The sequence below is a fragment of the Ambystoma mexicanum genome, chromosome 2p (assembly GCF_040938575.1).
Source record: "Ambystoma mexicanum isolate Mex_15411 chromosome 2p, UKY_AmexF1_1, whole genome shotgun sequence".
Taxonomy (NCBI): Eukaryota; Metazoa; Chordata; class Amphibia; order Caudata; family Ambystomatidae; genus Ambystoma; species Ambystoma mexicanum.
Genome location: NC_090923.1, coordinates 301,123,055 through 301,146,571, shown reverse-complemented (window position 1 = coordinate 301,146,571; position 23,517 = coordinate 301,123,055). Strand labels below are relative to the sequence as shown.

General features: G+C 48.1%; 1 protein-coding gene across 2 annotated transcripts in view; it reads left to right on the top strand.

Moving 5' to 3' along the window:
- FAM120A (family with sequence similarity 120 member A) overlaps positions 1-23,517 on the top strand; it is a 1,536,407-nt gene that overhangs the window by 458,379 nt on the left and 1,054,511 nt on the right. For both annotated transcript variants that reach the window (XM_069643586.1, XM_069643587.1), the window contains exon 8: positions 15,814-15,904. In XM_069643586.1, coding sequence (XP_069499687.1) covers positions 15,814-15,904 — 91 coding nt within the window. The remainder of the gene's footprint in view (positions 1-15,813; positions 15,905-23,517) is intronic.

Sequence of the window (23,517 nt, the reverse complement as noted above, 5' to 3'; positions counted from 1 at the left end):
TTTTGCGCACGTGATGAGATGTGCTTGCGCATTTCATTTCTTGAGTCAAAAAGTCTTAAGCAACTAGTATTTTGAGTCTTTTCTTTTTAAACGGTTTTTGAAAAAAATGCAATTTTTGCAGCCTTTTTGTGGGATTGAAAAATAGCTGTTAGCTGGAGGGTCTGACTATCAGCGCAAAACAAAAGACTGAGTCCTATCGAGAAAGGTCAAGACAAGACGCCTGTTTATTACTTGATTGCAAACCGATAAACGGATTATCAGATCATCAACCCACCTCCAATTCGCCTTTCCCTTAGAACTCCGTGGTCTGGCCGGTTACAAAACCTGTCACTTTAATTTGACCTCTCCCGTCCACAAAACATAACAGTACTTCTTGTATATTTCCATAGTCTGTCTTCTGTTTCCATCTCGTCTCTCGTCCTCTGGTGATCCTCTGCTTCCAGGTCGGTCGCTCTGGTCTGACGATATCCGGCATCCAATTCCTCAGGTGATTGGGGCAGGGCCACCACCCTATGACACACTTCCGTCAAAGAACCATTTTCCCAACTGGTATCAGCCGGCAAAATCCAAAACTGCAGCGAGGATGCCTACTCGCACTCCATTACCCCCCACCTCCAAGAGCTCCTGAAAGCACTCTCTCAGCAGTCCTACAGCACATGTCCCTTTAAAGAGCCCTTTGGTCAAGTCGATAAATGATTTTCTTATCCAATATCCATTACTATAAAATAAAAATGTAAAAACATTTAGGCATATAAAAAGAGACACTTTGTTCAAATATGTTTCCAAGCTCCTTCAATATCAGTTTTTATGATCACTGGTTATTGCATGCCTTTATGGCGTTGTCATAACATAAATCGTGTTCCCCTCCCTCTGGAGGCCATCAACGTTCACAGAACAATAAGACATGTAAATCATTTACTTTCAAATGTTTTTTTTTAATTTTATTTTTTTTATTTTTATTGGTTTGTTACAAACCTTTAAAAAAAAAGATACAGAAAAGAGACAAACGAAACAGAAAAAGGCACAGGAAGAAAAGTAACAAAAGAGGAACAACAAAAGGCAGAAACGAACATAAGGCCATCATCTAACGAGCAATTGTCTTTAAGTGCCGTTTTGAGGTAGTTAAATCTTCCACCAAAATTCAGATGATAAGCTCATGGCATATTTTTCTGATTCAGGTAGAGAATAACGATCGCTTCTGCAGTTGATATATTACATAGATATTTCTGCTAGATTTGACTGTTTAAGTTCTAAGTTCGTAGTTTTTTCACCATTAATTCTAAGAAGGTGGTTAGCTCAATTGTTAGACTACGGTCCAAGTCTTGAGAAAGTTGTCTCCACCACTCTTCAATGGACACCGCTGGTTTTGCCAATCTAAACCTTCTGAAATGCTTTGTGCGTTCCTGTATCAGATTAGCGCATGCTAGCGTTAGATGATTCAAGGTTTCATTGTCTTCTCCACAAAGTCGACACATTAAAGATCTTGAACTAACATCTTCTCGGATACTCCGATTTTCTCGGGTGGAAAACTGACAGTATTTCATAAAGATTACTCTGCGGTTTTTGTCTGGGAATTTTTTTAAATATGGTTGACTCTCATTCAGTTTTCTCTCTCTATTAGGCATCAGTTTCATCATTCTATGTTTTTTACACGTGTCACCAGTGTCTATCCAATCTTGGGTCCAGAGCCAAACTTTTATCCTTGTTTGGATTTTCTTGTAGCAAACTTTTGTCCGCTCCTATGTCGCTAAGGATTTTTCCGCAACGTTGAACCCACATTGAAAGGACAGTGTCACCAGGTTCTTTGTGTGGATCTTTTAAGATGTTATATTGTAATTGTGGCTTCGCTGCGAATGCTTTGCGAAATTCATTTAACGTGTTCCACGTAATCCTCGCATTAATGGATAGGAGACTAAGTTCGTATCTTATGCAGGCGGTTGGCACGCCTGGAGGTAATTGCAATACCTTAGACCAAAAAGAGTGTTCAAGTGAGGCCCACACTTCCGCAGGACAACCAAAAGCACAGTCGGCTCCATGGATCAAAGCTGGAATGACTTTTATCTTATAGAAGGTCAGAACCGGTATGGATGAGTGTTTTCTCATATTTCATGTTCACAATGCAGGCTTGCGCTGTCAGTTGCTTGCATTTGGACTTTACTTTTTCGACCCATGGGGCGTCATTGATGCTTGAGCTCAGCAACATACCGAAGTACATTGATTGTTTTTTTTGTTCAATTGTGCCTTCACCCAATTTCAAAATGAACTTTTTTTTCCCGGCAGGTTCTTTGTTCTTTTGCAGGTCTTGAAGGATTAGGATTTCTGATTTTTGCGTGTTCACATTTAGGCCTTTTAATTGGATATATTGAACTAGGAAACCAAGTTTACGTTGCAGGCCTATTGGAGTCAAGTCCAAAAGGACTAGGTCGCCCGCATACAGTAACCAGTGAACATCTTTTCCATTAATTTTTGGAGATAAAATGTTTGCGTTTTTGTATGCATCGCCCAGGTCTGAGATGAATAGATTGAAGATGATCGAGGCCAAAGGACAGGCTTGTTTTACTCCTGGAGTTTTTATTGGAGCTGATAGAGTGCCTCTTTTATCCAACCTTATTCTTATCTCAGTGTTGGTATGTAAAGCTTTTATTGCTAGAAGTAAGCTGTTTGGGCATTTCTACTCGAGCATTTTCTTCCATAGTAGTTCCCTATCAATACTGTCAAAAGCTTGTGACAGGTCCACAAATGCAAGGTAGATCTTTTTGTTTCTTTTTATTGCATCCATTTTGAGTATATTCAACAGAAGGAGATTCAAACCACAGCCTACACCCTTGATAAAGCCTTCTTGGCGGCTGTCCAAGTGGTTTGTGTCTTGGATCCACTTGAGAAGTTGTTTCTGTAGTTGGGTTGCAAATATGTTTCCCAACACGTCCAATAAGGCAATTGGCCGGTAGTTTTTAGGATCAGCTCTGTTGCCTTTTTTAAAGATTGGGATAATAATTGCGGTTTTCCAACTAGTTGGTATTTTTCCTTCATTAGTAATTGCAGCAAACAATTTTGGCAGGAAATTGGCCCATTCTTCAGGGTTTTGTTTGAGTATAACGTTTTAGATCATACGGTCCTGGTGCCCTTGAAGAGGAGCTTCGTTGGATGCTCTGTAGAATGTCCTCTCTGTCGAAATGAAGGTCCCATTTTGGAAGCTGAGGCAGTGGGGGATCAATAATAGAGCTTTTTTTTCCAAACACTGTGTTATAGTGTTTAATCCAGTCTTTTTCACACACCATACTTAGTTGGATTGTGTCTTGGTTGCAGTCAATGCTGTTTATTAGCTTCCAAAACTGGGAAGAGTTTTTATTATTAAGTATAACAAACATTGATTCGCTGTCATTTGGACACATGATTGCTTTATGGGAAATTTGCCAGTTTTTGTATTTTTGTTTGCTGATTTTGTTCGCCTGCTTTTGTTCAGCTTTTCTGTGTTTCCTCAGTTCTTTTCAAAGTTGTTGTTTTCTTTCTAGGACTTGTTTGTCAAAGTGATGTTTTGGTTGAAAGAAAGGTCTTCTCATTCCTTTGTCTGTACTTCTCAACTGCTCTAGGAGGCAGTTATAGTCCACTCTCATTTCTGTTACCTCAGTTGCATACTTCTCATAAGACTCTGTTAGGATCTTAACTTCTTGAGGTTTTATTCTCAGCCGAGCTCTATTGGGGTCGGCTATAACTTGATTTTTCCATTGTTGAGGTTTCATAGTATTTGTCAACTTTAGCGATAGTTTTAGTTGGCTGTGATCACTATGTCAGCTGTGATTTTCAGTGACACAGCTCGTTCTTGTAGACTGTCTGATATGAAGAAATAGTCTATGGTAGAAGACTGGTTCATGCTTCTCCAAGTTTTCTCTGGAGGAATGTCGCCTGTGATGTTCCTTTTCACAATATTGACGTTTCTTTCCTCAAGATCAGAACACCATTTTTTTGCCAGTTTTTGTAATAGATTTTTGGTTCCAGTAGCCTTTAGCTCATTCACACAGTCTAAATTAAGATCACCACAACATATAATGTTTGGATTTTGGTGGGCACTACTTATTTCATCGATCAAGTCGCATACCATTTTTATAAATTTGTATCTTCCCGCGTTTTAGTGGTGCCAATAGATATTAATGATGTGGATTTGATTTATAGTATTATTCGTCTCATTTTTTTGCAGTGATCAAGGAATATTGTATAAACGGCAATAGGTTGGATGATTTTACCAATTTCCAGCCAGAATTTTTCCTGATCATGGTCAAAAGCCCAGCAGATGGACATCCCTTAGCTCTTGTTATGGCAGGATTTATTGCTAGCTCATATGCATCTGACAGTGGGCAACTTGCCATCCATGTTTCTTGCAAACAGATAACAGTTAAATCATCACTCCACTTTCTTGAATCATTGAACAGATGTACGAAACCTCTCGTGTTCCAAGATAAGATGTTTGTGGTGGAGCCAAAAGGCCTGTGTTGGCATTAGCTCGATTTGCTGCCTAAGACACCAGCCAGCCAATTCACATTTGTGGTGTTATTTGGCTTCTCTGTGTCTTGAACTGCAACGTTTTCATTTCCAGTGGTATTGACGTTTCCATTTATCGTAATTTTAATTTGTTCACCAGGTGTGAATCGTGTTTGACTTTTAACACTACTGTCTTTTTCTGGCTGAGGTTCTTCAGGTAGCTTGACTGTTTGAACCGTCGTCGTTGATGAATGGGCAGCATTATAGTTCTCAATATTTTTTACTTGACTTTTGTCCAATTCTGCGCCTTCTCTTGATGTGTCTTCGGAAATTGCTACTGGCTGGTATGCTGCACCTTCTGGATCGCATTAGTAAGTAGATCACATATTAACCTGGAATCGATATGAAGCCAAACTTTGTCATTCTGGTGATCATTAACAAATTTGACTGTTTGAATGTCATTTGATTCTGTAGATCGTAGTACATTAGTTCTATTTAAAGTTAAGCCGTCCTTTGTGTCCAAGATTAGTTTAAGAATCAAAACATATCTTCCTGGCTTTTTATGTTTCTCAATTCGCTGACTATTTTTTTGGTTGGTGTATCTCAGTGTTCCATCATTTCCGTTGAAAGTTGTTTTTATTGTGAGATCTCTCGGGCAAGATTGTCTCTGAGTCATGAGATGGAATCTGAAGCCCGCGGGATGCGACCGCATCGTTCCCCTTTGCATCATCCAATGGGTGTTTTAGGGAAATTCTATCGTACAGAGTTTTATCCACTCCACTTAAAGCTCCTTTCCACTTTCTTTTCTCATCCATGGTCTCAAACGTAGCCTCTTGTTGTGTTGTGTTTGGGGCTTCAATAACATCCATGGGGAGTATTAAGTGGCAGACTTCCGCGTTTCGACACATCTTGTGTGAATTTTACCGTTGGTTTATCATCTGGATGTGCTACAGTTGGTTTTTCACAATTTTCTGCAGTTTGCTCTTCAATTTCTTCATAACAAGTTTCTTCTTCCTATGTGGATAAGTTGAGAAGCTCACTCTGTAAGCTTTCAGCACTTTCATCCACGATGATTGTTTCTTCGATAGTTGTCTCTTCATTTGATTTTGGGTTTGACAGAAATTTTTTATGATTTTCACTAGACTGTTCCGTATAAACGAAGACATTTACTGCTTTCAAATTCCTAAGGAATTTCCTTGAGCCCAAATTATTTCGTTTTCTTTTGCATTTTTGATTTTTTTCTTTTTTTTTTCTTCCAGGGGTTGATTTGAATTAGCAGCATTCGGCTTTCGAAATATATCATGTGTTATCCTTAATTGGATTTTGGTCAAAAGAGTTTCCAATGCTTGTGCCAAGCACATCAACTCTGTTATCCACGGATGGTGGAGGCATAATAAACCCAGTTGGATCTTTGGGAACGCTCACAGGTTTTTCCTTTTCGCTTTGGTCAAGAGGAGTTTGGTCGGCCTGGAGCCCCTGCGAGTTGGCATCACCAGACCCTATTATACCATCAGCATTGGTCGATGTAGTTGGGCGCGCTTCAGTTGGAGGTGTGCCACAGGGATCTGCAGCAGTCTTGTTCTTTTCAAAGCAGTTAGAAGTGGTTGGTTGCAGCGGTGCAGTATGGACTGTATAGTCATCAATCACAGAAGCAGGAGATGAGCAAGAAGCAGATGACCTGATGGCCAAAATAGGACAGAAATCCTTTTAGTTGGCCTGATCATTGATTTCAACTTCCACTAGCTGCGCTTGCATCCCTTCCTTGCCTATTTGTCGGAATGTCGATGGTTTTGGGCTAGCAGTAAGTCTTACAGATTTTTGTTTCAGACCATCATTTACCAGCTTTAAACTTGCCACTGAATCAGTGGCAAGTGCAGGGTTGAAATCGCAGATAATTCAACTTCGTCCCTTCTCAATTTTTGACTTTGTTTCAATAGCCCCAAGGCTTCCTTTGTCACTTCAGCTAGAACTCTCTTGTCCTCGCTGTTTTTCTTTTGGTCTACTAAGTCCTTCAAGGACTGATTTATTCTTTGAACATTTTCTCATATTTTGGCAGTTGCCAGGGCTCCTTGGAGATCGACCAAAGGTATTTTTTAGTTCATCAGGGCAGACAGGGTTGACAGATCTTTTAAATTCTCGTTGATTTGCTCATACAACTTGAGTATGGGAGCCATAGCTATTGTCAGTGAGGACATAACAAAGGGCCTTAGGTCGTTTAATGCATCCTTAATCAATTTGTGAACATGAGCGTCTCTCATGGTTTGGTTTAATGGAGCTCTGTGTAGCGTACGTTTCATTTTAGAAACGTTCCGTTGTTTCTCCGGTGAATTCAAGATAGATTCGTCATTACTGGATGACTCTGACCTCTCCTCTGTACTCACAGTGCCAGTAACTTTAACTGGAGTCCTCCCCCCCCCCCTGATTGTTAGGATTTGATTTTGAGGGGTAACTCTTGTTACTTAGCCTGGCTCTATTTTGCGAGCATTCAAAAGGAGGTGAGAGGCTCGAAGCGACACGTCTTCTTTTTCTGGCACCCATTGGCCAGTGATCCCTCTGGGTAGATTCTTTGGCTGCAAACAATGGTATTTGCTGTGATCTCCAAGGGTCAATGTTGGGCTCCTCCAAGTTGGATTTCAAATCACTATGAGCAGAAGATTTTGAGTTTAAGGATCCGTTCAGTTCTGTTTAGTCCACCAACAATTTGTTCACAATGGCCAGTGAATTTTGCCTTTTGGCGAGAGATTGTGAAGATTCTCTCGGTATGTTTGTTAACATGGATGATGAATCTGCCTTCTCATGTGAGGTGAAACTCGCCGCCTCGTCATGTGGTGTGGCATCATTGTGGATTGCTGGATTTTTTAATTCATTTTGCTAATTGAATCTGGCACTTTCAATAATAAATGATCTTCAATGAGTTCCTTGTTGTTTTCACATATCTCTAAGATGTGCGTTGGGACAGCTGTATCAACCCCATAATAATTATGAGTACGCGCGAGGCCTTTTGAAGAAGCCATCGCACACTCTAGCTAGGCGCCCGTGCTCTGAGGTCAGACACCTCTCTGGGCACGGACACCGTACACTCTGCTTCCGCCACCGAACTGGACGTCCGCGCGAAATGCACAGCCAACACCCGCAGCCACGGCGGAGAAGAAACAGAAACATCTCCCTCAGGAGCAGCGGGGGGACCGTCCACCCTCCCCCGCACGCTCGGCGCGCCTCGATCGTTTTGAACATGGCCATCTAAGGCAACAAACCCAGGCTCAGCTTCAGCACACCAACATCCAGCCGAGGCAGCGGCACACCCTCCTGCAACATCCATCGCACCCGCCCCCACAGGTGAGTGCACTTCAGAAGACAAATGTTCACAATTTTTTGGTGTAAGGTGAATTTGAGGTAAGTCTAGGCAAGTAGGCGGGCTCACCCACATTGGTCAACATATTCCAATGACTTACACTGGAGTTAATTATTAATTGTGGTGGTAGGGAGATTATGCGAGGGGCAGGGGAAGAGACGCCCTGTGCATTTCTTACTTGGGGAGCCTTGGAGGCCGCTTCTGGCCGGCTCATGGTGTCGGGCGTCTTCATGACTTCGCCTTGCTCACTTCGTCGCAGCTGTAATCGCATTAATGGGTGATGAGTTATGCGTTGTGGATACTTCTCGTGGTTCATGGTGAGCAGCAGCCGAGCAGACAGAAAAGGTGCCTCACAAGCCTCGTGAGCCTCCAGAGACGCGCCGCTCCACGGATAGCAGGGGTTTTTATGAAGTCCACACCCCTCACAGTGTAGTGGAGATAGAAAGAGCACAATCACCCCACTAGCAGGAACTCCAGGAAAACAGAGTAACAGAGACTCGCAAGACTCTGCACCAACTCCGTTTTTTTTAGCTTCAAGCGGAGAGGCAATTCGTTACTATTGCAGAGAATTCCTCAAACATGGTAATTAACGAGGAGTAGGAATAGGAGTCCTTTCTCCAGCATGGGGTCTGGCATGGATTCACATGCTCATGAATATTCCCCGTCGTCAGGCTGGGAATCCTCGGTAAAGAAAAAACCAGTATCAGTTTCGTTTCTGATCTGTCTTTCGTAGTAATAACCAATCACTGGTCTCTGCGTCATACTGACCACAGCCAATGACTGCCCTCTACCTAAGCACCGCCTCTGGCAGCCATCTTCAGATTTTTACCGCACGTTCATGTGTTGGGATCCTCGTGCTATTGCTCTCGAGCGTTAGTGCTATTTTTTCGCGCTTTTTCACAAAAACTTCGATTCTTTCGGTCAAAAGAGCCTCAAGCTCCACCGATCCTACATCCGATCAACGGGGACCCGTGTCGGATTCATCTGTGCCCCTCAAGGGTGAAGATTTCGTCGAGCTACACTTCGGAGGACTCCAGAAGCTTCTCAGGCCCGGTCTCGGAGATGGCCCAGGAGAAGGGAAGCTCGACGCCCGGAAAGCTGTTCAGGGCCTGCCCTGGATGCCAGCTGCAGAACGTCTTCAAGGAGGACGAACACTCTTTCTGCCTTTACTGCCTTCATGGGGACAAGACGCACGTGGAGAAGGACTGTGCGTTTTGCGGCAACATGTCGGAACGGACCATGAAGGACCGCCATCAACGTCTCGCCAGCTGGCTGGAGGGTAAGAGCCCGTCTGGCGAGAAGAAGAAGAAATCTGAGCGGTCTTCTAAGACCTTTGAGGGCGCCCCGGCGACGGGGGCCCAACATAAGGCCAAGCACCGCGAGTCCGCTGGCACCGGGAGCGCCGAACGGTCGGGCTCTACGGGCGCCAGGCAGGGCGCACCCTCCCCGGCACCATCAACCACGAGCCAACGCTCTGGGTCGGGTAAGAGGAAGGCCGAGCACCCGGCGAAGCTCCTGGAGAGACCCCGGTCGAGCTCTAAGGCAGAGGAGGAGCGTGGCAGTGCCCCCTCCCTCAAGGATAAGGCGGTGAGCGCACCTAAGGTGGTGAAGGCCTTGATCCATTCGACCAAGCCCTCTATCGAAACGGTCGCGGCGGCCCTGGCCCAGCCTGTGGAGGCTGCACCAGTGGTGGCGGCCTCGGGGCCCAGAATCTCCCTGCCTCCTCGGAGGGAGTCTTCTTTCGTGCCCATCGATAGGACCCCCGTGAAACCCTCCGTGGGGAAGAAGGGGGGGCAGGGCGTCGTCGGAGATTCGGCCTCAACCTCAGAAGAGGAACTGATCGAGGTCTTAAGCCACGGCCTAGGCGTGGAACAAGACCAGCCCGTCGGAATGGGCCCCGACGCAGGTGACGACGACGACATCGTCGAGGATACCGACGGGGCCCCTGCTCGCCCGTCGGATTCCCCTCTGCCAGCGCCGCAGGACAACTCAGCGGCCATTTTGTTGGCTATACAGTCCTTATGCTCCGAGATAAGGACGAGACTACCGTTACCGACGGAGGAACCTCTCCCGTCGGGGGATCCAGAACCGGGACCTTCTGGTGTTCCCCCTACCAAGAAAAGAAGGATCCATCCACCGCCTCCTTTTCAACCATCGCGCCCCATCCAGCCCTCCTCCCCGTCCACCCGAGGGGATGATACGGGGACTGACACGGCAGCGACGGGTACGGACGACGAGGCATACGACGAGGATTTTCCGTCGTCGCCTCCCCCCAGGGCTTCTCCGCCCGACGAGATTGGATCGTTCCACTCAATGATCGCCAGGGCATCCGAGCTTTTCCAACTCTGCCCTGAGGAGAAGAAAAAGGAAGGCTTCCTTTACCAACGGCGCGAGACCAAGAGGAAGACGGTCCTCGCAGTGCCTCTGTTGGACGACATTTGGGATGAGGGCCTTTCCCTCCTCAAGAACCCTTCCACGACGCCAGCGAAAAGAGACCGGTACGAGAAAAAGTACCGGGTCCCGGACTCGGCCCCCCTATGCCTCCGGGCGCAGCCTACCCCGGACTCCGTCGTCTCCGCGGCAGCCAGGAAGAAAGCGGGGGGGGGTGCGGCCTCCACGTCGACTTCCCCGCCGGACGGCGAGGGAAAGAAATTGGATGCCATGGGACGCAGAGTCATCTCGTCGGCGGCGACGACGATTAAAGCGGCCAACGCCTTGGCTATCGTGGCCCGCTACGACAGGGAACTCTGGTACAAGATAGCTCCCCTGCTGGATTTTCTGCCGGACGACAAGAGGGCGGAGGCCCTTGAGATCCTGCAGGAAGGTGAGGTGGCCTCGGACCACGCCATCACCGTGGCGACGGACATCGCCGACACTGGGTTCCGCCAGATGGGCAACGGCGTTTGCCTTCGACGGCGCGGATGGCTCAAGGCTACGGACTTTCGGCAGGACGTCCAGAACAGGGTCCTGGACATGCCCTTCGACGGGAACAACCTGTTTGGGAAGACAGTGGACGATTCCCTTCAGGCCATCAAGGCGGATACGGAGACGGCCCGGGCCCTTGGAGTGCTGCAGCAACGGCGGACGCCCTTTCGGAGCGGCGGAGGCAAGGGCGCCTCCAAAGGTTCCGGCGGCGGTTTCGCTTCCTACCGTCAAGCGGCCCGCTCGTCGTCGCAAGAGGCCTACAGAGGACGAGGCAAGTCTGGCGGCCCCCGCCGTCGTCGCCAAGGGGGCCAAGGCGGCAAGGCCGCGTCCAAGCAGGATTGAACCGGCCGTGGGGTCGGGCCCCCACCGAAGCACCCCGGTGGGAGGCCGGCTGGCGGGCTTCGTCAGCGTGTGGGAGTCCATCTCCACCGACCGTTGGGTGCTGGACGCCCTGGCCCGGGGCCACGCGCTCGAGTTTCAAAGAAGGTGCCCGCGCGTCCCCCCCGTGGCCAGGAAAGAACTTCACGTCCCTCAACTTCTCCTGGAGGTAAAGGCGATGCTCAGGAAGGGCGCCATCGAACTCGTCCCAAAGAGGCTTCGGGGCTCCGGAGTCTACTCGCGTTACTTCCTCGTGAAGAAGAAGACGGGAGGATGGCGCCCCATCCTGGACCTGCGACGCCTGAACAAGTTCATCAAGGCGCAGAAGTTCCGGATGGTCACCCTCCAGCACGTCCTGGGTCAGCTGGAGGAAGGAGACTTCCTATCGTCGTTGGATTTGGAGGATGCCTACTTCCACATTCCCATCCTAAAGGGGCACCGAAAATTCCTCAGATTCGTGGTCCAAGGGCGTCATTACCAGTTCAAAGCCCTTCCCTTCGGACTGCGGTCGGCACCCAGGGTTTTCACCAAGTGCCTCGCACCGGTGGCGGCGCAGCTGCGCCGCGAGGGGATTCACGTCTACCCCTACCTGGACGACTGGCTCATCCGCGCCAAGACGAGGGAGCTCGCCGTGGTCCACACGGCAAGGACCGTCCAACTCCTCACGGACCTGGGATTCTCCGTGAACTACGCCAAATCCCACCTGGTGCCCGCGCAAGTCGCACTGTTTCTGGGAGCGAGGCTCGACACAGTGTCCCTTCTGGCCTCCCCGTCGGAGGAGAGGACCAGGACCATCTTGGGCAAGGTGCAACGGATGTTGGTGGCCGACGCGGCCAAGGTGAGGTCCATCAAGTCCCTCCTCGGGATGATGTCTTCCTGCATCTACCTCATTCCCATGTGCAGGCTCCGGATGCGCCCGTTGCAAGAGTTCCTGGATGCGCGCTGGATCCAGACGACGGGCAGCTTCGAGGAAAGGATCAAGCTCGACGAGAGTTTCCGACGAGCGATACGGTGGTGGGGCACCCGCGCGCATCTGACGGCGGGCATGGACTTCCAGACCCCAGCCCACCAGGTGACTGTGACCACGGATGCCTCCCTAGAAGGGTGGGGAGCGCACACCGAAAATCTGCACGCAAGGGGACTCTGGCTCCCGACGGAGAAGTCCCTGCATATCAACGTCCTGGAGCTCCGTGCAGTGTTTTGGGCCCTCAGGTCCTTCCTTCCGTCCCTCAAGGGCAAGGTGGTGAGGATCTTCACCGACAACACCACCACCATGTTTTACATCAGGAAACAGGGCGGAACCAGGTCCCTAGCGCTGTCCAAGGAGGCGCAGGACCTGTGGCATTGGGCCGTCGCCCAAGGGATTCTTCTGGTGCCGTTTCATCTGGCAGGGATAAAAAACACCATCGCCGACTCACTCAGCAGGGAGCTGCGCTCGTGCCACGAGTGGGAACTACGGCAGGATCTGGTGGATCGCCTCTTCCGACGGTGGGGCACACCCCAGATCGACCTGTTCGCGACGGCGACGAACACCAAGTGCCGGAGGTTCGCCAGCAGGTTTCCCCAGACGAGGAGCATGGGCGATGCTTTCTCGTTCCCCTGGGAGGGCCTGTTCCTCTACGCGTTCCCTCCCTTGCCTCTGCTAATCCGGCTCGTCAACCAGCTCAAGAGGTCACGGTGCAGGATGATCCTCGTCGCACCTGCGTGGCCGAGGCAGATATGGTTCCCGGACCTTCTGGACTTGTCGGCGTCCCCGCCAATCAAGCTGCCGGCGGACGCGGATCTACTCTCCAGGGAAGGAGGCGCCATCCTCCACCACGACCCGAAGTCGCTGAACTTGCAGGCCTGGCTCCTGCAGCGCTAGAGTTTGGAGGATACGACATACCGGCCGACTGCAGAGAGGTTCTTGCAAAGGCCAGGGCGTCCTCGACTCTTAAATGCTACGGACACAAATGGAAGAGGTTCTCTGTCTGGTGCCACGCACAGAAGATTAACCCTCTACGGATTACGGCTCCCCAAGTGCTGCCGTACCTGCTGACGCTGGCCAAAGCTGGTCTGGCACACGCGTCCATCAAGATTCATCTTGCTGCGATCTCCCGATACACCAGAACCACGGGCAGGACGTCCTTGTGGTCTCATCGTCTGGTGAAAGAGTTCATGAAGGGACTGTTCAGATCGTTCCCGCCGGTGAAGGCTCCGGCCCCGGCGTGGGAGCTCAACGTGGTACTGACCAAACTCATGGGACCTCCGTTCGAGCCTCTGCACTCGGCCCCGTTGAAGTTTCTATCGTGGAAAACAGCTTTTCTCGTGGCCATCACCTCCGCACGACGAGTGGGAGAGATCCAGGCCCTTTCCTGCAAGGCACCGTACTTGACTTTCCACGACACGAGGGTAGTGCTCAGGACGCACCCCTCCTTCATGCCCAAGGTACCGTCGGACTTTCATCTCAACGAACCCTTGGTGTTACCTGTGTTCTTCCCGTCGCCTTCGTCGCCGGCTGAGAGGACTTTGCACTCGCTGGATGTAGCTAGAGCGCTGAAGTTCTACGTGGACCGCACGAAAGGTTTTCGGAAGACGTCACAACTCTTTGTGAACTTTGGACCTGTCAATCAGGGGAAGGCTCTCTCGAAGGCTTCCATCTCCAGATGGCTCTCCGGCTGTATCATGTACTGTCACCGGTTGGCAAACCGACCGCTGCCTGGCCGTCCGAGAGCCCATTCCACCAGAGCGATCGCAGCTACCACGGCGTTCCTATCTGGTGTGCCCCTGCTGGACATATGCAGGGCTGCTACGTGGAGGTCGACGCACACCTTCACGAAATTCTACTGCGTCGACCGGGATTCCAGGGAGGAGTCCAGGGTCGGCCAAGCAGTGCTGCGCAACCTGTTCGCCTGAGGTGAGCCTGGTGAGGAGGTAAGATGCTTAATGTTGAGTTGATGTGATGCTTAATGTTGAGCCTTTGCCACCTCCCGTGGTTGTGCATGTGTGTACTGCTATGTATTCTTTATTCATGAGCATGTGAATCCATGCCAGACCCCATGCTGGAGAAGGAACAAGTTACTTACCTGTAACTGTTGTTCTCCAGCATGGGTCTGGCATGGATTCACATGCGAACCCTCCCGCCTACCCCTCTGCGGCTCTTCACTTGGTCATACTGCCACTTCACGTGCTTCCAAATCTGAAGATGGCTGCCAGAGGCGGTGCTTAGGTAGAGGGCAGTCATTGGCTGTGGTCAGTATGACGCAGAGACCAGTGATTGGTTATTACTACGAAAGACAGATCAGAAACGAAACTGATACTGGTTTTTTCTTTACCGAGGATTCCCAGCCTGACGACGGGGAATATTCATGAGCATGTGAATCCATGCCAGACCCATGCTGGAGAACAACAGTTACAGGTAAGTAACTTGTTCCATATATCAAAATGTATTACTTTAATACCCGAAAGGCTCATACACTAATAGAAAGACAAAAGGTGAATTTTGTTATAAAATAGTTCTGCATTACAAGTGTGCAACAATTTATTTTTAGTTTGTTTTAATTTATTTTTGTTCTTTGGTTCCATTGTTTGTCCTCTAGATTTGATATTTTGTTTTATTGCTTTTACTTATATCATTGTTATATTCTTACAATTATTAGCTAAAAAATATTTTTAAATACAACAGCCTGATGAAGAGCACAAAACCTGTGTGGGGCTGAGGGGGGGAGACCTTGCCTGAATGTTCAAATAAACATATGCAACTGATTTTCTTTGTGTGTTATTTGAAAGGGTGGCACAGAACCAACATTTAAGAGATCATATCGGAGTGTTAAGTATTGCTCACGGTACATGCAACTATAATGCTGGTGAAGAATACCCTGTTTGTTCCATGCAACCCGCTCACCATCCCTGCTAAAACCTAGATGTGAGATGGCATCATGGTGGATGGGTAATGACTTATGAATGAAGCTGTAGTGGTTGCAGGTTTTGTCAGTCAGTGTGGGAGAAGATCACAGCACATTCAACGATCGTTTCCCAGATTGACCATTCAGTAGAGAATTTTAACTTTGCAAAATTCTTTGGTTTATACCTAGTTCACACGACATACCATGTGTATGGTCTGGGAGCATGTTAGGCACTATTATGAGTAAGTTGTTTAATAATAAGGTTACTGCTATGTAAACAATTGTAAGCTGGTTTATCTGGAGAGGATTTCAGTTGAATGAAAATGTATGCTCGTGAAATGGTTGTTCTCTAGCAAAGTTATCTATTATATATTGATTAACAATCTTTCCTTGATCATGTTATGTGTGCGTCAACATTGGCATTTCCTAGCTAAGGAAATGAGCTGTTGCCTAACTTTCTATGAGCTCACAGCCACCAGTGTCAAAGTTTTGACGGGAAAGTCATCCATTTCTATGAGAAATTGGTTATGAGATTGTATTTATTTTTGTTTGGAATTTTATTGAATGTAATTGTAAAATGTTAATAGATTTCTGATTTTGTTTTGGTGGTGTGGAATGTTTTTTAAGCTTGTGATTACTGAATGATAGCTACTCCGAGATCACTGCTACTGTAGAACTACTGTTATGTTGAACATTGCTGCATATTTATAGGATTCTGGAATCCTAGCAGTTAAGAACAAAGAATATGCAACTAAATTGTGCATTTATTACCTTTTCATTTTGTATTTTTTCGTTTAGCCATGTCAGTGGGAACAAACCAAGCTGGGGGAAAAAGGGAAAGCAATCAAAAAATCAAGCAGACGGGAAAAAAACTGGAGACCAAACCAAGGTACACAGTTTCGAAACTTAATCAATTATTTGATATGTATTGTTTTACTTTTGTTTGGATTGTTTTTTTTTTTCGGTAATATACCTGTACATGAAAAGTCAATGTGCATTTTTGACTTTTGGGATGAGGTTATATGTGGATGTGGTTATTTTGAGGGGATTGGTTCCTCCGACGTATTCCACATCTATGACAGGTAATCACCACAGCTGTGCTGCTTCGGAAAATCTTCGTCGTCTGCGTCGATGACGACGATACGCCCCTTAGAGGACCTCCTTCGGTGGCTGATGTTACCCGATGTTATATGTAGGACGCACGACACCCGTAGCCTTGAAGTTCTGTTTTTTCCGCGAACGTGTTCACTTCGGAATCTCGGTGCGCCTTGGTTCTTATGTTTGAAACGGTTCTTCGTCCTTGGTTTTTGTGAAAAATCATGTCTTCATCTTCTTCTACCCCGCGGTCAGGCTTCAAGAAGTGCCGGGACTGTGGTTCCAAGATGTCGCTTATGGACCCGCACAACGGCTGCCTCTGGTGCCTCGGCAAGGACCATGCCACCAATGACTGTGACGATTGCCAGTCTTTGACTTAGAAGGCCTTGCGGGAGCGGAAGAAGTTATCTGTAGGTAGGGTTTCCAAACTCCAAAAGTCGCGATCCGCTGGGCTTTCGACCAACGATTCGAGGGGTGACTCTCCGCGTCGGCATAAGTCCAGGGGGTCTCGGTCCCGGAGTGGTTCCTGCCATTCCTCTGCCTCTTCTAAGTACTCGCGGAAGCGCCGTCACCGGTCGCCTTCCTCGTCCGAGGACTCCACCAGACGGCTGGTAGCTTGTCCCAACAAGCATTCATCTCCGGCATAATGGGACACATTTCGCAAGGAGATGATGGCGATTTTTGAATCGCAGGGCTCCGTTCCTTCCGCACCTTCGAAAGAAGACGGCAAGGAACGCGCTAGGGCCGCCGCTCGCACGCCTTTGGGCTCAGGCGGTTGTCGCGATCATCGGGAGCCGTCGAGGTCCTGATCGGACAAGGTCGATCGCTCTAGCAATGCCCGTTCCAGGTCCCAGTCCTCGACGCCATCAAGACCATCGGAGCCTTTGAGGTCTTCTAAGAAGACGTTGACGCCATCAGCGCCATGTCCGTCGAGGGACTCTCTCGAGGCTCCGCCTCCGAGGAAGTCATCAACGCCATTGGTGCTGAGGCCATCGAAGGACACGCTCGCGGCACCGCCCTCGAGGCCTGTGTCAAAGCATTCGGCGCCACGCTCGATGCCGATTCCGTCCTCGACGCCTTTTGTGGAGGCTTTACCGGAGGTACCCCGTGCATCGGTGGAAACTCTGAGGAAGGCCCTGAAGAAGTCGGTGAGGCCTGTATTTGAACCTTTTTCTGTGCCTTCATCCAGAGATTCATTCCATCCTCTGGATTACATCTCTGAGGTGGATGAAGGGTCTAATGAAGGTTTGTTTCCTGATGAGGTTCCCGACGAACTCTTGTCTTGTCTGGTCATAGCCAGTTGGAAGACCTGCGTCAGTCTTTGCACAACGCCAGTGGTCTGGACACCTCTTCGGAGGTTGAGCTCAGTAGACCTGAGCCTGGCACGCACGCCGAGTCTTCATAATGGCGTCTCATGTCGAGGGTGACAGAGTACTTGGGGGTGGTCTGCGCCACCAGTGGATTTTCTGCAGGATGACCTGACATCCAAGGTCCACCCACTGACCCGGTGCTGCCATTTCATATGGCTTTACAGAGAAGGGTGGCGGCGGCTTGGACTGCTCCGGAGAGTCTCCCGGCAGTGAGCAAGTTGTTGCCGAGAGAAGAGCGTCCAGCCAGTAGCGACCCCTGCTACTTGACGACGCACCCCACTCCGGAGAGTTTGGTGGTGCAGGCGGCTACGGCCCTGGCAAATGAGACGTCGTACCCTACCATCCCTCCTGATAGGGACGATAAACGTTTTGATGGCTGGGCGAAGAAAGCGTTTTCTTCAGGGGGTATGGCTTTACAGGCAGCCAACTCCGTGTGTGCCTTAGCACGTTTCACTCACACTCTGTGGAATTGTGTCTTTGGTGGCTGAACATATTCCCGAAGGGGAGGAACGGGATGATTTTCTTGCCCTCGTTCAGGATGGCAAGGATGCCACGTGTGAATCCGTTCAGTCGGGTCTGGACATGGCAGACTGTATCAGCTGGTTCATGGCGGCGAGCACCGTGATACGCACATTTGCGGAAGTCGGGGTTTGCTTCTGGCATACAAGCCCGGCTTCTCAACATGCCTTTTGATAGTGTACATCTTTTTGGCAGCAAGGCTGACGAGAGCCTTGAGAGGTTGCAGACCTCCAAAGTTGCAGCGAAGTTGTTGAGTGCTGCAGTCCGCCAACCTCTGCCTTTTCATCCTAGGGGACAGCAATGGAGGGGAGGCTCCTTTCGATACTGATCGTCTTTTGGTAGATTAAGGGGAGCGGGCAGTCAAAGGGGCCAACATAGGAGTGCCAGAGGTGGAAAACAAGGTACTCGAGGTGCCAAAGCTGCTCGGGCAGTTGCCTCTTTGCCCTCAGGCACTGCCGCAGCCGATTCAGCTCAGTCATGAGGCCATGTCCCATGGTTCGCCGGTTGGGGGGGGAAGACTGGCGCAGCATCTTGTAGAATGGCGTGCCATTACTTCAGATGTGTGGGTTCTGGAGATCATAGCCCACGGCTACTGTCTTCCTTTCCGACAGGGGCCTCATGACAATCCACCAGGGAATCTCTTTGAAGAGTCTGGATCCGCTCCTTCCGCAGGAAATCGAATCCCTGCTGGAGAAAGGCGCCATAGAACTGGTGCCTGTGGCGGAGAGGAACAAGGGATGGTATTACCCATATTTTTTGATCCCGAAAAAAGACAGGGATTGAGACCCATCATGGACTTGCGTGGTTTGAACAAGCTCCTCAGGTAGGACAAGTTCAAGATGGTTACTCTTTCTCAAGTCCTCCAGGCCCTTCAACTTCAGGACTGGTTGTTGTCTCTCGACCTCAAGGACGCTTACTTTCATGTGCCGATTCATCCCAAGCACAAGTAGTACCTGAGGTTCGCGGTTGGCAACTTGTATTTTCAGTTTCGGCTCCTGCCGTTCGGCTTGACCTCCGCCCCGAGGGTCTTCACCAAGCTCATGGTGGTGGTGGCAGCGTATCTCAGGAAATGGGGGGGATTCACGTCTACACCTACCTGGACGATTGGTTGATCAGGGCGCGCTCTCCCAAGTAAGTCCTGGATCATCCGTCAGTCACCTGCCACTCCCTTCACAAGCTGGGCTTCTCCCTCAACTTGAAGTCCCACTTGACACCTACCCAGCGGCTCCAGTACATCGGAGCAGTGCTTGACACTTCTCTGGGGCAGTGTTCGCCTCTCCAGGTGAGGGCGCATCACATTCTGAAGATGGTGGACAAGTTTCAACGTGCCCAGAGTCTCCCGGCATTAGAGTTCTTGAGGTTGCTCGGCCTCATGGCATCCTGCATTCTTATGGTGCCAGAGGCCAGGCTGCGTATGAGATCTTTGCAGTGGGCTCTCAAGATGCAGTGGTCGCAGGCCTCCGGCAGGATGTCGGATCCAGTTCAAGTGCCGCCCTCGGTCGCCCTGGATCTTCTGTGGTGGGCCGTCAAAGGCAATTTGATGAAAGGGGCTCCATTTTGGCTACCCTGGCTGGAGGTGACGATCGTGACGGACACATCCCTCACGGGATGGGTAGCTCATGCCAACGAGTTGACAGTCAGCGGTCGTTGGTCTCCGTCGGAATCCAGACTCCATATCAATCTGTTGGAGCTGAGGGCCGTCAGGCTAGCCCTGAAGGCTTTTCTGCCGGCTGTGCGGGGAAAGAATGGCCTGATTCTGACGGACAATACAGTGGCCATGCACTACTTAAACAAAAAGGGGGGGGGCAGGGTCTCTCCCCCTGTTCAGAGAGGCGATGCAGCTCTGGTTCTGGGCCATCCAGCAGGAAATTTTGATCTCGTCAGTTCATCTGGCCGGAGACAAAAACGCGGCAGCGGACGCTCTGAGCAGGCAGAGCACAGTGTCTCACGAGTGGGAGCTGGCTCAGAAGATTCTCCTGGAGATCTTCGCCCTTTGGGGGACCCCACAAGTGGATCACTTTGCCACCAGTGTCAACCGGAAGTGCGAAAGATTCTGCTTGTGGGTATTTCCTCCAAGAGGAGCCTTAGGGGACGTCTCCGTAGTGGAGTGGCCCTTCACACTGCTGTACGCATTTCCTCCAGTCCCCCCTCATTCCGCAAGTGCTGCAGAGGTTACGGAGGTTCGATTCCCGAATGATCCTCATTGCTCCGGCATGGGCCAGGAGAACGTGGTACCCAGACCTTCTCGACATGTCCATTTGCCCTCCACGCCGTCTTCCCTACCAAGACGATCTGCTCTCACGGGAGGCGGGTCAGGTTCTCCATCCAGAGGTCAAGTCCCTCAACCTTCATGCTTGGCTTCTGAAAGGTTGGGATATGAGAATTGGAACCTCCCTGAAGACGTGATGGAGGTGTTGCTTTCGGCCAGAAGGCCCGCAACAAAGTCCCTGTACCGTTGGAGAAAGTTCGGCGACTGGTGCAGGGTTAAGAATGTGGATCCTTTTTCATGTGCCATTCCTGTGGTTCTGTCTTTTTTGCTTTCATTAGCCCACAAGGGCCTGCAAGTGGGTACCATTAAAGGTTACCTGGCGGCTCTGTCCATATTTAAGCGCTCCTCTGAGGTGTGTTCTTATTTTAAGATTCCTTTGATTTCTCGGTTTTTGAAAGGGCTCACTAATGTGTTTCCACCGTCACCTTTCCAGGTGCCCGGTTGGGATCTGAACCTTGTTCTAAAATTCCTAATGGGCGCTCCGTTTGAGCCTTAAATTCTTGCCCTTTGAGACTGTTGACCTTTAAAACTGTATTTTTAGTTGCGGTTACTTCCGTTCGCAGAGTGAGTGAGCTGCAAGCACTATCCGCCAAGCCACCCTTCACGGTGTTACATAAGGACAGGGTTGTCCTTAGGGTTCGTCAAGGCTTTCTTTAGTAATACTGGCAGAAGATTGGTGCCACACGTTCTGAGGAAAAAACTACATCCTACATATAACATCGGGTGACTTCAGCCATTGAAGGAGGCCCTCAAAGGGGTGTATCGACGTCATTGACGCAGGACTCGACGCCGAACATTTTCCAAAGTAGCACAGCTGTGGTGATTACCTGTCAGTGATGTGGAATACGTCATTGGAACATCTCATCGAAAAAACGTTACCAGGTAAGAAAGTAACTTGTTGTTTTCAAGGAATAGATACATTTTTTAAATGTGACAACTGTTATTCCGAAGAGCCATTGTTTTTATTAGTAAATATAAATGCTGAGTTCCATTTTAGTCCAATCTCTGTCAAGATAATGAAGTTCCAGATCTTGCTCGGAATTTTGATGATGCTTTAAAGAATGGAGAGATTTGAACAAGTGACTACACTAACAAAAGCATTGCACATCCGCTGCCATTTGTCATGGACACTTATTGGTTTCATTTAATGAATTCATAAGATTACTGATGGATTCTCTACACTCCCAGGACTTGCAGACCACCTTTGTGATGTGGATCGCACACAAACGCAATGCTCATCTTTGCAGCCTGGTTGAACTACAGACATGTGTAAAATATTGACAGTAATAAAATGTACATAAAATTTCCATAACATATTTGCAGTGGCTTTTAACTTCCTTTGACATGAGGTGGTTGTTTACAAGGTTTTGTTTTCATCAATGGACCGTTTCGTAGACCGATTGGCAAACTTTGTTTTTTAATTTTGTTTATATTGTTTTTGGTGCGAGCACCTTTACAACAAATTTAAAAATCATGATAAAACAATCAAATGCAATCTAATACGTTCAAAACGTTACAACATTTACATTAAAATTCATTCAGCAAAAACACTAGAAAACAAACCGAGAAAGATTTACTGACAAATTTCAAAGAAAAAGCAGAATAATTAAGATTAAACTTGGCATCATAACAGACTTTTTGATACCCATTATATCACCTCTAAGCCTTGAATATCTAGGATGTTTTACTCTTTCTGTGCTTGCAATATATGATGCAAAGCATAATATTTAATTAATCTAAAGTTGAATAGAGCTACATACCCTAGGGATGGCTTTCTTTTTCAGAGATTTAACGCAGTGACAAGTCCCCAAAATGTTCCACTTTAAAAACACAATTGATCGTTCCATTCCCCACAATTGATTACAATGTAGTTAACCAGCAGCCCAACTTTGAGACAACATATGAATAGGTTGTTATTAAAAAGGGTGACGGGTAAGATGCTCTTATGAGATATAGAAGGTGTAAACAAGTGCACAACAGATTGCCTATTTAGTTAAACATTTCATGGTTAGATACACCAAGATTAGATTCTCTACATCAGCTTGGAAGCCAAAGAGTTCAAGCCCAGTTCATGTAGGATAATTGAGTTAGGGAAGTGCAAAACTTTCTTCCAGAGCATGCCTTGTATCCAATTCAGAACTCCATCAATGGGTAGAAGACAGAAATCCAACCCACATAATATAATTGCTTCTACCTTTTAACAGATAGAAATCAATTAAAGGTATTAAAGAAAAACGACATCATTTTCTGTGCAATAAGTGGGACCACTTTCAGATTGATATATTATTGGCTTTTAAGAATTGCATTAGTGTTAGTAAGATTATATCCCAGATATACCACATTCAGTGTGCGATGAATGGGATTGTTATTTATGTTCCATTTGAAAGTGATAACCTTTTTCTTGTTTGTAAGGACCATTATGTGTGATTTCTATGGGTTCAGTGGGAAGCAAAGTGATGTAATTTCTTTTGAAGACCAAAGGGGGTGCGATCTAACAAGATGACATTGTCAGCAAATGCTAAGCAGTTCAATTGTAAACCACCCAATTTCACAGGAAAAGAGTCTTGAAGGGCCCATAAATCCTCAATCTGCTAGATATAGATGAAATAGTATCGCTGCCAGATTACAGCCCTGTTTCATACCAATTACAGTCCTAATCAGGTCAGATAATAAGCCTGTCTGATCAATCCTCACCCATAGTTGGTACCGTCATGTAGCAAAGCAATCATGGCAATAATATGCGGGGGGGATCTTGTAACTTATCAACTTTTCCCACAGAATACTACTGATGACGCTGTCAAATGCAGAGGATAAGTCAAGGAGGGCCAGAAAAATGGGGCCATTGCCCGCCTGATGTGAAGAAGCCAAGATGTGCGATTATCGTAGCATAGAGTTGTGTACCCATGAGTTTCCTGAACCCTGTTTGAAATCGGGTCAGCGTGATGAGTGTTTATAAATTGGGTTAGCTCTTTCAAGATTAATGCTGTAAATATCTTTTATGCGACGTCGATTAATGCAATGAGCCGGAAATTTTCGGGTTTATCTATTGGTCCTTTTTTATGAATAGGAATGATGATGGATGTCTTCCAGGAGTCAGGAATTTTTTAGGTCACAAATATTCAATACAGTAGCCCAAAAGTGAGGATCCTCTTTTATTACACAAGGTGGGAAGCCATCAGGCCCGGCTACTTTGGAACACTTAGGTTTTTTAATAACATCAATGAAATCCTCTGCTGTCCATGGATTAGC